This window comes from Podarcis pityusensis (genome assembly GCF_964106645.2).
Source record: "Podarcis pityusensis genome assembly, chromosome: 1".
NCBI classification, from domain to species: Eukaryota; Metazoa; Chordata; class Lepidosauria; order Squamata; family Lacertidae; genus Podarcis; species Podarcis pityusensis.
In genome coordinates, this window is record NC_138028.1 from 14,078,360 (window position 1) to 14,096,473 (window position 18,114).

Below are 18,114 nucleotides of genomic sequence, written 5' to 3' on the forward strand. Positions count from 1 at the left end.
ATTACATTTTAAAGTTATGTTTTATGGTGACTTTTTATATTGTGTCAGATTATTATAAGATGTGTGTTCTTTGTCGTACACTTTGTTGCTGTAAACTGCCTTGTGCATAGTAATGAATGAATGAATTTATTATTTCGGTCGCAGACCAGTTCCAGCCTGTCCATTGTAATATAGAAAGGTGGCGTACAAATTAGAAGTGATATGAAATGAGGCACTCCTGTTAAGTGATGGAGAAGGATGCAGCAAGTTGTAAATGGCAACTGGGGATGCTCCCTGGACCAGGTTTGGTCCCCCAGTCACACACACAGCTCCAAGGTGCACCACAGGGCCGGTCCTACCATTAGGCAGACTGAGGTGATTTTCAACTGTCATAAAAGGACGATGAAATTACAGGCAATCAATCACTATTACCTTGGTATCTCGGGTTACATATGCTTCAGGTTACATACGCTTCAGGTTACACACTCCGCTAACCCAGAAATAGTGCTTCAGGTTAAGAACTTTGCTTCAGGATGAGAACAGAAATCGTGCTCCGGCGGCGCAGCAGCAGGAGGCCCCATTAGCTAAAGTGGTGCTTCAGGTTAAGAACAGTTTCAGGTTAAGAACGGACCTCCGGAACGAATTAAGTACTTAACCCGAGGTACCACTGTATAATAAACATCATCATATTTTTAAAGTCATGATACCTCAGGTATCATAATAACCTGAACAGTCTTGGACATATTATGCCTTTCTGCCTAAGACAGCAAGATGCCTTAGGCCAACCCTATGTGAAGGTAAAAGTAAGTTTTCAATTCTTTTCTAACCTGGCGTAAATGATACAATAGTAAGCAAGCATTTGTTTAACCCAATGAGTTTTGCTGAGTGGGCTGGGCTTTTTCAAAAATCCAAGGGCTTTAAAACTATTTCCAAGCAACTCTTCAGGCTATTATATTTTTTTTTCTTGCCCTCTTGCTTGCTTGCTGGTATCAAGAAATAGCTATTAAGCACTAACCACAAAAATAACATCAAATTAACGAAAGGAATGCCAGCTTGTCCCTTCAGAGGAATTACTGGGAGGGAAACACCATTTAACACTAAAAATAATTGGCACATTTGTACTAAATATACTCCCACAATAACACGTTAGGCTTTAAATGAATTCAGGGATTTCAAAAGGTCTTCCCTGACTTAAAGCTATGAAATGACCTCAGAAAAGGTTGTGAGCCAATGCCAGCAAAAGGGGGGGGGGGGAGAACTGAACCCATACAAAGGAAACCACAGAGACACATAAATATGTACATATTTCACATATATACATCACACATATCTCAAAAGCAAGGAGAGGGGTATTACAAATGACACTGCTATAACGCTCTCATTTCTTAAACATCTGTGTTACAATTTTTATTATGCTATACAAGAGATGGTCACAACAACTGCACACAATGAAAAACAGGGAGCATCCCAGTATATGAAGCATTTCTATTATCTTTAACGATTTCCCATCCAAAAGCTGGAAGACTTTGCAGCTCTGAAACAACCTCACTGCAAGAAGTTGCTGTGGAAGAACTTGGAGAGCCAATAAACGAAAGCTTAATCCAGACAAGACTCGGGTGCTGATGACTCCCTAGACCAGATGGATGGGAAGCAGCCTGCTCAAGATGGGGTTACACTCCTCCCGAAGGAGCAGGTACGTAGCTTGTAGGATCCAGATTCAAGTGACCTCAGTGGCTCCCACTTGTGGCTCCAGCTGTGCCCCTACGTCATGGGCAGGCAAACTAAGGCCCGGGGGCCAGATCCGGCCCAATCGCTTCTCAATCCGGCCCGCGGACGGTCTGTGAATCAGCGCATTTTTACATGAGTAGAATGTGTCCTTTTATTTAAAATGCATCTCTGGGTTATTTGTGGGGCCTGCCTGGTGTTTTTACATGAGTAGAATGTGTCCTTTTATTTAAAATGAATTTGTGGGGCACAGGAAATTGTTCGTTTTTTTCTCAAAATATAGTCCGGCCCCCCACAAGGTCTGAGGGACAGTGGACCGGCCCCCTGCTGAAAAAGTTTGCTGACCCCTGCCCTACATGGACAGAAGAAGCCTAACCTCTGCTGTCCATGCTCTGGTAATGTCTAGGCTGGACTACTGCAAGGCATTTACATGTTGAGCTGCCTTTGAAGACAGTATGGAAACTGCAGCTGACATATTATGGACTGAGGCAGGATAGTTGGAACATATTAATACCAATTCTGGCACTAGTTTTTACCTATAAAGCCTTATCTGCAAGGACAGTGTCTCCCCACATGAACCAACCTAGACCCTGTGGAGGCCCCTCTTCATGTTCCCCCTTCATGTGAGGTTTGGAGGATGGCAACAAAAAAGGGGGATTTTTCAGTGGTGGTTTCCTGCTTGTGAAAACTCTCCATGGGGAGGGACACCTGGAGCCATCTTTGTCCAGTCTCAGGTGCCAGGCAAAGGCTTTTCTTTTCGCCCAGCCTCTTAGCCCTTAATTTGAAGGATGGCATTGTGGCCTCTTTTAGCAGGGCAGGACTTGTAGCCCTGCCTTTTGGTTTAACTGTGTTTTCAGTCCTTCATTTGACTTTTTTTTCTTCCAAGTTTTCATTGTTGCTTTTAACTTTTAATGTAAGTCACTTTGAGTTAGCTTTTAAGAAAAGCAACTAACATAGTAAAAAGTAGCTGTCTTATTACAAAAGAATTTCAGAAATAGACTGGAAAGAGAAGTTGCTGAATTAAAACCATGGAGAGACCTGGTCTGAACAGAGACATTGGATTCTTATCTCATTATACAGTACATGATAAAGCTATTTTTAGCCATCTTACCCCTTGCTTTTTTCTGTAAGACCAACTGCAGTTGTTAACAGTCATCAACAGGTTTACCACACCTATCAGCCAATCACCCATTCCCACCATCCTTCTGAGTAATACCCCTCCCCACCCTCTCACTATATATAAGGGTCTGGTGACTTCTGTTTCAGTATATCTGAAGAAGTGTGCATGAACACTATTATTATTATTATTATTATTATTATTATTATTATTATTATTATCTCATACCAATAACAAACTTAGTTGGTCTCTAAGGTGCTACTGGAAGGTATTATTTTATTTTTTGTTTCGACTACGGCAGACCAACACGGCTACCTACCTGTAAATAGTAAATAGTGGTAGCAAAGCTCCCCAAAGGAAAACAAATGTTTTCAAACTACACATCCACTAGCAGCATAAGTCAGTGCCACTTCTCCAGTGCCAATGCAAGGGGTGCCAGTTCTCATTGCTACACAATCAGGATACTGGTTCCTGTGGCTGGAGTAGGGTTGCAGATTTCAGCTTTGCAATGAATGGAACATACAGTGGCACCTCAGGTTACATACGCTTCAGGTTACACACTCCGCTAACCCAGAAATAGTGCTTCAGGTTAAGAACTTTGCTTCAGGATAAGAACAGAAATTGGGCTCCGGCAGCATGGCGGCGGCAGGAGTCCCCATTAGCTAAAGTGGTGCTTCAGGTTAAGAACAGTTTCAGGTTAAGAGCGGACCTCTGGAACGAATTAAGTACTTAACCTGAGGTACCACTGTAGTTTATTGGAGATTTGCAACGTGGCAAATGTTTTTTGTTGTTTTTTTTAAGCTTCCCCCCACCAAATGAAGACTGAACGAAAACCTACACCAAATCCATTAATCGCCAGAACTTAAAATATAAAAACATGTCGTGGGACTAGCTATCTAACATGGAATTTTCAACATACAAGATGGCTGGTCTTGACCTATAATGCTCTCGATAATACAAAGCGACAGGGTGCTAAGGCAGCACATGAACAATGGGAATTTAAGTGGAAGTAGTAAGATGTACCAAAGCCACTGGAAATCGTAACTCTGAACGCAAGCGCTTGTGACAGCATCCCATCTTCCACAAGCCTGGATATTTCTGAGGCCCTTATTTTTCCACTTTAATACCCAATTCTCCATCTTTACATCAATGTTTTTGTTAGCAAGAGACTAGGGGTTTTACTTAATACTGATGCCAGCATCAATCAACCCAGAGGTTGTGCTTTCATCTGTATGGATGCTCTTACAAACACTGCCCCCATTCCAGCACCAGTGTCTTCCTCATCCCTCACAGCTGCTTCAGTTATAGCTGGCAAAGGGCTGAACAACAATGTTATGCGCAGTGTGAGGTCACTGCTGAAAGTGGATGCCCCGTGTCAAATTTGCCCTTCCCCAAGCTTACACTGAGGTGCACTTACCTGCCATGGAAGCAGGTGCCTATTGAGACTGATTGGGCAGAAGTTCAACAGTAGGGGGAGCCAGAGACAAAGAGGCAAAATGCCATTTTCCTTTTGATTAATTTACTTTGGTGTTGGGGGGTGAGTGAGGTGCCTCAGGGTTCTGTCCTCTCCTCCATGCTTTTTAACACCTACATGCAGCCGCTGGGAGAGATCATCAGGGGGTCTGGGCTGGGTGTTCATCAGTATGCGGATGATACCCAGCACTACCTCTATTTCAAATCGGAACCAGTGAAGGCCCTGTGTGAGTGCCTGGAGGCGGTTGGAGGATGGATGGCATCTAACAGGTTGAGGTTGAATCTTGACAAGACACAAGTACTGTTTTTGGGGGACAGGGGGTGGGGGACACCCTGGTCCTGAATGGGGTAACTGTCCCCTGGTCCCCTGAAGGACCAGGTGCACAGCTTGGGAGTCATTTTGGACTCACAGCTGTCCATGGGGGCGCAGGTCAATTCTGTGTCCAGGGCAGCTGTTTACCAGCTCCATCTGGTGCGCAGGCTGAGGGCCTTCTCGGTCGTGGCACCTGCCCTGTGGAATGCCCCCCCCCGGGTCAGATGTGAAGGAAATAAACAACTATCTGACTTTTATAATGTTTTATGAAGTCTAATGTTTTACCATTTTTTACGTGCTGTCAGCCACCCAGAGTAGCTGGGGAAACTCAGCCAGATGGGCGGGGCATAAATATGTTGTTGTTGTTGTTGTTGTTGTTGTTGTTGTTGTTGTTACTACTACTACTAGTACTACTTTAAATGTGTACTAGTAGCGTTTTCCAGACAAAAAAGTGCCGGAGCTCACCGCCATAGTCGCCAACGTCGCCGCCATCTTGAAACCAAAATCACATGACTAGATGCTGGGCTATACCATCTTATAGGGAGATTCAGCTTGTTTCGCCCCTCAAATCGGTGCATCACGAAAAGGATGACCAAAACAGTACACTGATATGGTGTTGCCCACACTTGCCTTACTTTAGCCTACTGGCCGATAGCTTCCTTTCTTGATTGGCTCCTGATGCTCTTCCTGGAGAAGCCCCCGCCCACCCCAAACACCCGCCTCTCGCGGTTTCTGATTGGTAAAACGTTCACTCTTTCAGCATCAATTATTCTGCAACTGCATCTTGTTGCCTTCTTCGGCAAAGAAACCTGTTGGTGCTACGTAGGGTTGCAGGAGCCTAGGAATGTCAGATCTCCCACCGTGCTTTGCGCCACTGACATCACCATCACTCCCCATGCTCCGGGGCGCGAACGGTCAAGGCAGGAAGATGGCGAAGGTGGTGGTGGCGCAAGGCAGGGGCCAAGAAAAGATGCCGGAACTGGGTTCCGGCACGTTCCACCAGAAGAAGAAAAAAGCACCGTGTACCACACATGGCAATGGCAGCAGGTCTCTGAACCATCCGCCACTGGAGAACACAGGAGAATGCTCTTGTGCTCCTAAAAGAAGAAGACTCCTGCTGGATCAGGCCAAGGTCCTATCCAGCTCAGATTCCTGTCCTCACAGTGATCAACCAGATGCCCCAACAGGAAACCTGCAAGGAACAGCATTCTCCCCAACAACCTCCCCTAAAAACTGATATTCAGTGACAAATGCCACCTTTGACATTGGCGGAAGTATACACCTGTTTAGCTAGCGGCCACTGAAAACCTTATCATCCATGAAATTAATCTAGTCCTCTGTTAAAGCGATCAAAGTCTGTGGCCCTCACTACATACTATGGGAGTTCCACCATTCAATTATGTCCTGTTTGTTGCCTTCCCAAGTCTTCTGGCTGGTCAGTGTGGGAAATGGTATGTATTAGTACAGGGGTCAGCAAACTTTTTCAGCAGGGGGCCGGTCCACTGTCCCTCAGACCTTGTGGGGGGCCGGACTATATGGGGGGGGGGGAATGAACGAATTCCTATGCCACACCCAGAGATGCATTTTAAATAAAAGCACATATTCTACTCATGTAAAAACACACTGATTCCCGGACTGTCCGCGGGCTGGATTAAGAAGGCGATTGGGCCGCATCCAGCCCCCGGGCCTTAGGTTGCCTACCCCTGCTTTAGTGTGATCCAACCGCGCTGCTATTACGTTGTTGTTATTAGTATTGGTATTATTATTATTATTATTATTATTATTAATACACTCGCTGAAAAGAGTTTTCATCCGATGTAAACGGCAGCAACATTCACAGAGGCTGTAGCCTTTCCTTTAGTAGACAAGGTAGCATTCAAAACTGGAAGACGCTTGAATTCAGCTACTGAAATAGGCTGATTCGGGAAAGGAAAGGGGGGAATGGAAAACTCATTAATTCAAAAACCTTAATGCGCCACTGCATTAACTAGCATGACGCGTACCTTTTCAGAATTTCAAAGCTTCGGGCTTAACAGTTATAAATATTGAAGACTATGTAGAACCGCAGAATAAAATCTAAATTCTTAACCCAAAAAAAAGGGAGGGGGGTTTCAGCGCTAACTATACAAGCTACATAGAAAAGGTGTGCAGCTTACAGGCCTTGCATTCAACCTGCTCAGTCACTTCTAGGCTCAGAATGACTTTCAGTATTCCCTGATCTCACAGCCATCTTATTTCACGAAATTCTTAGTTTATCGGTTGAGTCTTGCCTATCATTCTCATTTTTTCCTTGGAAAGGACCACAGCATCATTTAAGTGAAGGTTTGTTTTGAGGAGGTAGGGGGAAGAGAAATCAATCTCAACTCAGGTGCACACCCCTTGCTTCGCTTCTGAATGTGAAAAATATATAGAAGGAGTACCCCTTGGCAGTTAAAGAGTTCTCTTGAAGGGCAAGCTCACATTTGTATATTATAAAGCCTGCAACCCACACCCACCCCCCACAAATGAGATGGCCATCAACTTAACCTTGTCAGTCAGCTGTCATGTCCAGGCTTTCAGCTGGATGCCCAAAGCAGCTCCAGCACATAGCCAAGACATGTCAATCATAAGCCCTAAATATGACTTCTAGGGGTCATTCTGACATAGGAATTGTACTGAAGAGTTTTAATGCCTCCATTAATAATTAGTCCAGTGAGTTTTAAAATTCACAGGCCACGGACCACGAGTGGTTTAGATCACACCTAGAAAGACCACAGAAGAAACTGCTGATGGTTTCTCTTGAGTAAAAAATGCTGATGACTGTAAAATGAAAACTTAATGACTTCACCCCTCTGATGCAGTTGTACGCAACACCAGACCTATAAAAGGTTATGGGATTTCAGAAAGAAGATACGGGATACACACTGATTGGAAATGAAGCAGTGTGACTGCCCTAAAACTCTTCCAGGAACAAACAGCACTAAAAGTGGGATCACGTATGACCACCCTGATACCATCACGGTCACAAATAGTCACAAAAGCCCGATAAATAGGGCACTGGGAAACACCCTTATTAACAATGCAATCCGAGCGTTGTGCCTTTGCAGCAGTACAGTGCCAACTTAGCTCTGAGCCTGTGCTTTTTGGGTTTCATACACTGTACTATTTTGACCAGGCATAGGCAAACTCAGCCCTCCAGATGTTTTGGGACTACAACTTCCAAGTTTGCCTATGCCTGATTTTGACTGACGGATTGCTTTATTGATTGCTTTGTAAACCGCTGGGACCAGGCATGATGAAAACGGCTCTCTCTACACTGGAAATAAATAAAACTGCATCCCAATTTTTAAAGTGTTTTTGTTTTTTGTTTTTTTTACTGCCAAGGAAGGACAATTTCTGCCTCCAGTGCAAAGCCTATTAGGCACTTTAACTTTGGGGAGGTGGGGGAAGCAATTGGTGCCCTGTCACAGACAGCAACACATCTCAGGCCAGCCTTGCCCAAAATCCAGGCAGCCTACCTGGGATGAGTCCTTTTTTTATCCTGTGCCCCCATCCCCTTCAAATCTAACCACAATTTTCTGTGACTTTCCCCAGCTTCCAAAGCCATTTAAAATTGCTTCTTATGAAGGCACATCTGGTCCATAGAACGTTATGTCCAACTTCTACTAGTGCCACACAACATTCAAGTTGTCTTATACCCCAGGATGTTTCTTTTCAAAATAGTCCAATACTGCCTACTCTGACTGGCAGCTCTCCAGGAACCTAGGCCAGGGGTTGCCGACACAGCAGACACAAGTGCCTGTGTCCCTGCAATCACCTCCCATGTGGTGCCTGCTAAAGGTCTCAGCAAATAATCCCCTCCAAAATACGACGTATGTGAGAGCCTGTTTGCTCTGGCCTCTCCTACGAATGCTCCCATTTCAAAGGGATGCCAGAATGGGGAATGCACCATCCCGCCCTTTTTGAACAAAGAAGAGATGCAAAGAGCTTCTCTCGGGGAATGAACTGGGTGGTGGCTGATGTAGGTGCCTTTTTGCCTACCGATGTGAGGTGGGGAAATACTATATTGTGTTGCCATTTCTTTTTCTGCTCTTTTAGATGCAGCAGACCTTCAGAGTTACGCAACACCCACCACGGCGGCCATTTTGTGGCACTTTCCCAGAAAAACATTCATTAGTCTGTGGGGGGGGGGTCTCTTTTGGGTTTGCGTTCTTATTATGCCTTTTGTGTTTTTATCTGCCTTGCTTCTGTTTTGAGCCACCCTTAGATCTACAAATCAAGGGTGCTATACAAATTTAATACAGGCAACTCCCAATTTACCCAGGGGTTACGTTCCAAGGCATCGCGTGTTTAAGTGGAATTGCATATATTCGAAACGCCATTGAAAAAGCCTGCAAACACCCAGTTCCACCCACCCACCCACCCCCTTTTTGTGATTTTTCAGGTACAGAGCAATGCGCTTGTGCACGGTCACAACACATATCGGACGAACCTAGAACGGTCGCTGCCTATAAATTAAAATTTGAAATATGCCCGCTGGCCTAAGAAGGAACAAAAGCCAGCAACAGTTGCAGGCCTTGTCTTAGGCAGACAAGGTCTGACTCTGCAGCCTGCTCCTTTTAACAAGGAAATAAAGAACTTTTAGATGACATCTGAATGAAGATCTTTAATGTTAGATGTTTTATTGTGTTTTCACTATTCTGTTGGGAGCCGCCCAGTGAGGCCGGAGCAACCCAGTCAGATGTGTGGCATATAAATAAATAAAAAATTTATTTATTTATTTATTATTTATTATTATTAACAATTGATGCTGCCAACTGAATATGGGACCTTCTGAATACTTCTATTTAATGGCTACTACTATATAATGGCTGCTTTTATATATCACTTTCTCCTCCAAGGAGAAATTGGATTCCCACACAATAACCCAGTGAGGTAGGTTAGCCTGAGAGGCAGTGACTGGCCCAGGGTCACCCTGTGAGCTTCACTGCTGAGTGCAGAGTTGAACCCCAGCCTCCCAGGTCCTAGTCCAACGCTCTAACCACTAGACCACAATGGCTTTCTAGGCATAGATTCTACCACCAAGTGATGGTGCCTCCGCAACTATAATGCATACTAATTAAAAGCCTCCAACTAGTACAGTTAATATAGCATATATGTCTTTAAAAAGCAACAAAGACAGAAAGGAAGCCTTATGTAAGTAAGGAGGCCAGCTCTACTTACTGCTCCAGATAAAGAAAATAAATAAATCTTAAGTTAATACTTCAGGCCATGAGTCATTTGCCAGCTGAGATCAAGCAGAGCTGTTTTCTTCATAACGTGCTACAAGAGAGCATCACTTTATCTGAAACAAGGGAGGGACACCGAAATCGTAGGAGGTTTAAACCTGCCTGCTCTGCAGATTTCAGAACTTTTTGTCTGTTTGTTTCGGGACCAAGTAGCACAAGCAAACTTAGCAAAAGTTGCATCGAAACACATTTGGAGACCGCAGAGTATCGTTGCACAGGAGAGAGTCACTTTCAGTAATGTCCTCCTGGTTGTGACTGCATGGCAACAGGGCCATTACAAAAAGAGATTACAGCTATTTCACCCACCCCTCCCCACAAAAAAAAGGGTGCTAAATCACCCAAAAGCCAGCATGGTATAACAGTCTGGGTGTCACGCCAGGATCAATTTTGGGAATGTGAGGTGCAACGAGAGCATCCAGCCCTCTGAATTCACACAACTATATTATTTCATTATTAGTTAGCACATTCTTAAATAAACTACCTACCTATGAAAATACATAGGGGTGTGTGGAGAAGAGAATCCAGTTTTTCCATGGAAGCATTAGCACTTATGCCAACACAGCAGGTCTGTCAAACTAAATTCCTACCTGAGCTTTGCTTTGCTGCATCCAGCCACGGGTGGGGGGAGGAATGCCAGACATTTACAATTTCTACCCACACTATAGACATTTTAAGCAAGCCTAATATCTCCAGCAGATTGCTCACCGAACATACAGGTTACAGAATTTACTCAGTCCTTTTACAGAAGAATCGCATTCTCCAAGGGAATGTGTAACAGGGTGGGTGTTGTTTTTTTAAAAAAGAACTTTCTAGTTGCAGTACAGGTTTCTTTTTTTGTTTTTACAAAAATAAAAATAAAAAATAGTGCAGGGACCTGGCAAATCCGCTGGAGAAAAGTTGCCAGGGAACATTTTAATTCCGTCGGAAATTTTGCAAAGGCAGCTGTGCCATTGCAAGTCCAGTCTCTTCCCCGTTTTTTTGTGGGTTTTATTTTTTGTACTGCCCCAAACACAATGCAATGTGAAAGCCTCCCTATTGAGGATGATTAATACTGACACCTGAATTTTTCCAACATATAAGTAACATCGGCTTTAATAACAGCCACACACGTCACCCTTTATATTGCATGACATCCAGGCCAGATCTGCATGGCCGTTCTACCACACGAAGCAGTTCAATACAACACAACGGAGGGGGAAGGGGGCTGGCTGGGAGAGACCAACACTTATAAAAGAGAATATTGTCACTGGAAATTACAGCAGCGGGAAGGAAAAACAGAACAGACTTGTATTCTACACTTTCTGTTCAGGTTTATGGTAGGAAATGAAATAAAAGGTTTGGCAAAACGGCCGTTTAAGACTTTTTGCACGAACAACATATATAATGAATCTTGAAAGGGGGTATTTCTCCCCTCCCCAATCAGCCAGTCAGCAAAGGCAGACTAAGGAAGAAGTCATATTCACGTAATGGAGGAGAAAAGTCTGCAATAAGACCTGGCTATAGTTTCTTAAAAGAGCCGGGGATCTAGGTTTCTTGGAGGGGGCCATCGTTCAATAGTTAAGATCGTGTTTTGGACGCAGAAAGCTCACAGGTTTCTGGGCATCCCCTTTTGAACAAAACAGGTAAGCCAAGGATAAGAAAGCTCTCTCTATGCTTGAGATCTGGAAGGCCACTGCCAAGCAGAGAAGACAACACCGAGATAGGTGGACATACTGAAGACTGCCTCATCGTAGGCCAGGCTACGTGCATTTACTTCCAAATCCTAGCCAGGATTTTTATTTTTCAAAACCAAGTTTCTCATGGCTTATTGGAGGTGCTAGCAAAGCAAGCTGCTTCTTTAAATACCTTCATCATGTTAAAAAAAAAAAAACCCACAAAACCGTTAACAGCTGCGGACTATAAATAAGAACTACGCAAATACTAAGAGATTAATTTAATCAGGGGAAGTATAGACTAGGAATCTCTCTCTGTATGCGGCCGTGCAAGTAGCCCCCAACTGGCACAAATCCAGTTGAGATGAGCTATCGCAAGGCTGTATTGGTTTGTTATATATGTGTGTGTGTGTGTGTGTGTTAACTGTGGATAGGTAAAACAGAGCAGCTGCTCTGACCTGTCCTCTTCCTCTACCACAAGTCTAACAGGAGGGGACAAAAGGGGGGGGGGATCCAGCATCAAAATGGCCTGAAAGTTTAGTTCGACAACGAAAGCAACGTGGTTATTTTTAGAGCACTACAGGCATAGAAATAGAGCGCCAAACTGTGACCTACAGCTATGCACATCCAAGCATCGCATCATCCGACCGACAGTCTTAACTTTAGCTAGAAGCACATCTGGCATGACTTCAGACCATCGTTGTTCATCCAGCTACCGACAATAACTTTGGATGCATATCGCAGCTGTAACAAGCTTCTGAAATCCTCATCCTTGCCTTTATTTTTTAAGCCCACACAACAGATCAACTACTGCTCAAGACAAAACTGTTTAAAAGGCAGAAGCCCTGAATGGACTTTGGGAGAAGAATTTCGGGAGGATCCACGTCCAAGTGCACAGGCTCTCTCTAATGTAAGAAGAAGCAAATTAAGCAACCTCAGAAGCTGGAAAAGGATGCAAAAAGATGAATGTGCCATCTTCAGTGCTCCTTTCTCAAGTGGGTAGAGTGAGGAATGCTTGTCTGCTTTTTTACAGAATGTGCAACTGCCTGTAAAAGGGAACGATGCCGGAATAAACAGCCTTCACGTCGAGCAAAACTCGTACACAGCCACATTGGGGAAAGATACGCCTTTCAATAAGTACAGTAAGTAGGTGAGTCATTTCACTCAAAACTTACAAAATGAAAATTAAAAGCACAGTACTGTAGTTGTATTGACTTTAGAAATTGTATTGACTAAAAACAAAACAAACAAGGATATAGAAGCCTCAGAAACGACCAATGTCTTGCATGGGAAGGGTAGTGATCTGTACTTCCAGATTTCTAAGAGTTTAGTAAACTGTAGGCATCCAAATGTGTGTATGTATTCATGTTATGTACATGAGTATCTTAATAACTGGAACCATTAAATTCAGTGGAAAAACTTTTCTATCTCTGTGTTTTAAAAGATTACGGTACATTTGTTAAGTTTTTTGGGCTTTGCCTAGTTCATATAGTGCAAAAAGCTTACACATAAACACACACACACAGCATAATCTGACCCAATCCAAACATGTTTGAGTCCAATTGGTTTTAAAGGGGGAGCAAGCTTATATGTCCAGATTGTTACCAAATAGTGTGATCCTATATATGTCTACTCAGGTACATGGCCCACTGAGTTCAATGGGCCTTGCTCCCAGGTAAAGTGTGTATAGGATTGCTGCCTCCATGTGTCAGATTGTGTGGTAATTTACGAATGTTGTAACTGCACCGAACAAACCTGAATAAAGAACCTTCTCTCTCTCATCTTTTTAAATCAGCAGCCAAAATGCCATTCTTTGGCTGGATGAAATGGCCAAAAAACTATTCCTATAAGACCGGACAGTACCCTGGCTCAGAAGTTGTGACCAAGACCCTCCTGAGGGAATTGAAATGGCACCTCAAGGAACGTGAGCGCCTGATACAGGAGATAGAAAATGAACAAAAAGTTCAGAAAACTAGTGTGGATTACAACTGGCTGAAGAGCCAGCAAACTCCTCAGATAACTATCCCAGCGACTGAACAAAGACAGCTTGAAGTCCTTTGCTCCCAAATCCAACCGTGCCAAACTGGAATCATTCTCAGCAGGTAACACCGTTTTATTGACCTAGCATCACATAAACGTCTGCAAAAAATCAAGTACTGTAAAGACTTTTCCTTGCAGTTTCATCTTAATAATGCTTCTGGAAAGTAAACCCCAGGTAGATAGTCCTCAGTGTGGTTACATGATTCATTGCAAGTATGCTCTGGACTCTAGCCTTAGCTTATTCCTAAGTCCCTCCAAGTTCAATGGGACACCTCAAGTCAAGTGTGCATAGGAGCGATTTTGGCAAATTTAACTGCACAAGTTAAATGCTGGTTGATGTAACTTTCAATGTTTATCTGTTCCGTGAATGTGATGAACAAAATGTCTATGCTAAAGCCTTCTAGAAACAAAACTTTAGCTTTGCTATCTATGCAAATTCAATGCCTATTAAAAGGTTTTTATTATTTAAAAATCAGATGCATGCACTATTTTTGCTAGACATGATATGTATCGGCATATGTATGAACTACCCTTTTCCCCAGTGTGTATAGCTTAAAATTTGCTTGCTATCGTCGTGGTTGTGAAACTAGTGAGTCGCGATCCAAATTCATACACATGTTGGTAAAGCTAACATGTGCGACTCACAAAAGCAGCCTATTAAAAGCTCTCCATTAAAACATTCCTAATTCTATACATACAACTTTTCACCCACAGGCAGTGTATAGAAATTCAAAAAAGAAAATCAGAACAATCCTATGCTCTCTTTTTGAGCCCAGTAAAAGACTGGAGGGCAACGTCAATTTGAATCAGCTTGCTCAGACAGCTTAATATGGGAAGGGGGAGCAGAATAGCTTCCACTGTTGTATGACATCAATATGTATTACAAGCGCCATTCCTCCCTGTTTCTTGATGGTGTCTTTAGAAAGCAACCACAAAAAGGACAGAACACCTTTCTCCACTGCCACCAAAAACAAAAGAGATAGAAGTGATAGGCACATACCAGCAAATTCAGGTTGCTCCTGTATAGGTATCAGGCAACAAAACCACTTCCCCAAAACATCAGACTTTTGCAATAAGTGATAGGGAAAATCTACTGGAAATTCCCTTCCATGCAATACCCAGCAAAGGAATCAGAATTAAATTAATTTTTAAAATTAAAAATTAATTTTTAAAAAAGTTGTCTGGAATCAACCTTAGATTTCAGGTTGTTTGGGTTTTCCCCCCTCTTCTTTCTAGATTCCGTGAGGTTCTGGCAGAAAACGACGTTTTACCTTGGGAAATTGTGTACATATTCAAGCAAGTTTTAAAAGAGTTCCTAACCAATCTGGAGAGAGAGTCTCAACAGGAGCAGCTGGCTGACGTTTGGAATACAAATTGCTCCATGCACTTTGCAGCACCTGGCGACAACACAGGCAAAACAGACAAAGAGGAGATCCCGACTGTATCTAGTTACGTTGACAAGAACACACAGGGCATGTTTCCAACTTTCTCCCACAGAATTTGGAATCTTCCCTATTACTACCCATCAAGTTAAGTTTCCCTCTCTTCCCAAGGTTGCCTCTGATGTCCCTCAGTTATCAGCTATCAGCAAGATTCAACAACTCTGAAGAAATCACAAAATTTTACACCACTCCAGCCCCATTGCTGCAAATTCAGAATGTTAAACCTGTTACAACTTGCATATAATTTACAGTCCTTAGGATAATTAGAATGCCAGCCTCTTTCTACTGTTTTGCTAGCTAACCATGTTGTGTAAAAGAACCTTCCTAACCCAATCCATACTGTAGAGTAGACTTTTTTAATGAGATGTCTGAAGTATGCTGTTCATAATGTTCCTATAAGCATGTACGGTAGAAAACTTCAGTTTGCAATATTTTAAAAATGAAATCACTGTATAAATAATAAATTATTATGTTAGAGAACAACTACCAGACTTTTAGAAGACATCTGAAGGAAGCCCTGTTTAGGGAAGCTTTTAATGTTTGATGGACTACTGTATTTTAATATTTTGATGGAAGCCACCCAGAGTGGCTGGGGAAACCCAGCCAGATAGGCGGGATATAAATAATAAATTATTATTATTATTATTATTATTATTATTACTGTGGAAAGCAATAGCAAAGGGGGAAGGGGAGATTGTTCTGTGGTCGGCAGGCATGCAATCTTTTCCAAAATAAGTCATTTACTCTCTGAAATGAAAACTCAGCAGTAAAAAAGGGAAAAATTAAACAGCCTTTCCTGCACTCTTATTTATAACGTTGGTCTTCAGCAGATAGGAAGCACTCTGGTCTAAGGCAAATCACAAAACAATGGACACCACTATTTGCTTTTTCAATGAGAGAGGCAGGGAAAGAAAAAATCAAAGACAGCACTCATTTACTACTGTTAATAGTTGTGTAAGAACGATGCAGCACTTCCACCGTGTAACAAATTGAAGAGCTCTGATCTTCTCTGCTTCTAGTCATCCTAAAGTAGAAAAATACCTAAGGGGGGGGCACGAAGTGGAAATAAACCACAAGTCCTATGCTGCAGTGTGGGGTTAAAAAGTGGATTACAGATTTGATAAGTCTGATTACCACAGTACATGGCAGCCTACAGAATTTTTCTGAAGAAAGAAAAAGGTTCCCTATACAGTAAAATTCCTGGTTAGATCTAAAAACAAACCAACTTGGGATACATACATATAAACACTCCATCTTGCTTGTTTTCATATACATGTTGTTAGTCTGTGGTTTTTAAACACTTCAATATATGCTTTTCCCCTCAAGCATTTGTTGTGGGGGGGTCATGCAGAAGGATGGTTCCTCCCCCCCCCCCCAATAGCTTGAAACTGACATGTGGGAACTGTGGCCACAACTGACATAAGTAGAGCAGAAAATCAATGAAAATAGTTGCCAGAATTGACTTTTCCGCAAACATATCCAAGCTAAATTTAACTCCCACCATTACGGAACAGCAACTGACACGCTTGCAGTTTTAGGGTTATGCCACCAGATAGCAAAGTCAGAGTCGAGAGGCAAACACTGCAATCCTAACCCCACTTCACCTGAAAAGAAGTCCCACTGAATTCAATAGGACTTGCTTTTAAGTAAAAACAGGACTTTAGTTTCCCATTGCATACACACATTTCTTTTGCCCCTGATGCCTAGGATAATAAATTGTGCAGGTTTTCAAGGCTGCATCTTGAATCCAACGCACTCCTAGCATGAGGGGAAAAACATGCAAGGAAGCTGATCTCTGAGTTCCATCAATTCCCCTTTGCAGCCCGATCTTGATTTTCTGCCTTTTACGCACCTATCCTTTTTATTTAAATAAAGCCCTCCCAAAGAAAGGAAGCCTTATTCCCCAAAATTTATCTTCCAGACACCGCCCCCCCCAAAAAAACCCCTGCAACAACCAACAGTTCCACAGCAGGATATGCAGAGACCTCCACACAAAGCGGTGCATGCGCAGTCTGCATTTATGGTGTTGGGAGGGCCAGGGAATTGATGGCCCTGTGGATGGTATTGAACTACAAATCGCATCAGCGCCTTGTCATCACTGCCAGTGGTCAGAGATATCGGGACCTAGTCCAATACTCTAACCACTACACCCAACTGACTCTGACCTGTTGACTGAATGGAGGTGGGGGGAGAGAATCTCTCTCAGCTGCTATCATATTGTTAATCTTAGGAAGAGGAGAATGTAAGCAGAGCCCTGCTGGATATGGCCAAACGAACCCCACCTTGGGCAAAAAAATTCCTGCATTTCAGGGGGTTGGTCTAGATGACCCACGTGACCCCTTCCAACACTACAATTCTATGATCCTATTCTCAAAGTGGCCAGCCAGAAGATGCTTGCCTGTGAGGAAACCCAAAAACATATATATCATTTTCCCTTCCCACTCCCACATGCCTCTCTAAGTATTTTTTTACCCCCCCCTTGTAATTTCTTCTCCCTTTCTCCTTTCACACTCAGCTTGTACCTTATTCCCTGCCTTCAAAACTCCCATTTATTCCATCATCCCTCCTCCATGATCCCATTACATTTCTGCTCTATCCAGTCCCTTTTGGTTTCCAGTCTATTGTTATTAATAAATATGAAAACTTTTCTCTCACATTCTAATTTCCTTCACTTCCTCCTCGAGCTTTTTCCCCACTTAGGAGAGAGACCTTCCTTCCTTCCTTTTGCCCCTGAACATCTCCCAGCCATCTTGACTCTGAAGGCAAGGAGTTGTTGGTGCAGGCACCAGCCTAACCAAAAAAGCTATGACATAATTAAGGGGCTGGGCAGGCAAGAGAGAAGGAACTGAAGAGCCTGTGGCACTGAGGCCTGCCTGTAAGTGGCCCAAGGCCCATCGTTTGAATAACATGGTTCTAGATTTTGCACAGATATGCAGCCATTCTGATTACTGCAAAGCCGTGCCTGTCCAGTCCTGTCCCAAAGAACTCATCCCTCCCGCAGAGGAGTCAACCATCAATACATAAAGGAAAAGTGGCTTTATAAATCAGTCTTGTGACTTTTGAGAGAGAGCGCACACCTGTCAGGTTTTACTTGACCAAGACATAC

The 18,114-nt window shown here is 43.1% G+C and overlaps 2 protein-coding genes across 4 annotated transcripts in view; one reads left to right on the forward strand and one right to left on the reverse strand.

The window, feature by feature from the left end:
- The window catches only part of TDRD9 (tudor domain containing 9), a 100,421-nt gene that overhangs the window by 80,148 nt on the left and 2,159 nt on the right, over positions 1 to 18,114 (reverse strand). Inside the window, exon 1 of one of the 2 annotated variants that reach the window (XM_081007367.1) lies at positions 5,073 to 5,229. The exons of the other annotated variant lie outside the window; for it this stretch is intronic. Within the exon in view, the coding sequence (XP_080863493.1) occupies positions 5,073 to 5,185 (113 nt within the window). The 5' untranslated portion in view covers positions 5,186 to 5,229. Of the gene's footprint in view, positions 1 to 5,072; positions 5,230 to 18,114 lie in introns of those variants that run through there. 2 annotated transcript variants of the gene reach the window in all.
- Positions 11,939 to 15,762, forward strand: RD3L (RD3 like). 2 transcript variants are annotated; one of them, XM_080993089.1, is made up of 3 exons: positions 11,939 to 12,668; positions 13,322 to 13,628; positions 14,803 to 15,762. In XM_080993089.1, the coding sequence occupies exons 2-3, from the start codon at positions 13,330 to 13,332 to the stop codon at positions 15,098 to 15,100; spliced, it is 597 nt and encodes a 198-aa protein (XP_080849215.1). In that variant the 5' UTR covers positions 11,939 to 12,668; positions 13,322 to 13,329; the 3' UTR covers positions 15,101 to 15,762. The 2 variants fall into 2 exon arrangements, with proteins under 2 accessions (XP_080849215.1, XP_080849214.1); XM_080993088.1 differs by having other exon boundaries at positions 11,942 to 12,676; positions 14,803 to 15,761.

What these genes read in the sequence shown, in the direction of transcription:
- RD3L (XM_080993089.1), top strand. Translation starts at nt 13,330, where the DNA reads ATGCCATTCTTTGGCTGGATGAAATGGCCAAAAAACTATTCCTATAAG. An exon ending in ACTGGAATCATTCTCAGCAG is followed by an intron (nt 13,629 to 14,802) that starts GTAACACCGTTT and finishes TCTTCTTTCTAG; the next exon opens with ATTCCGTGAGGTTCTGGCAG.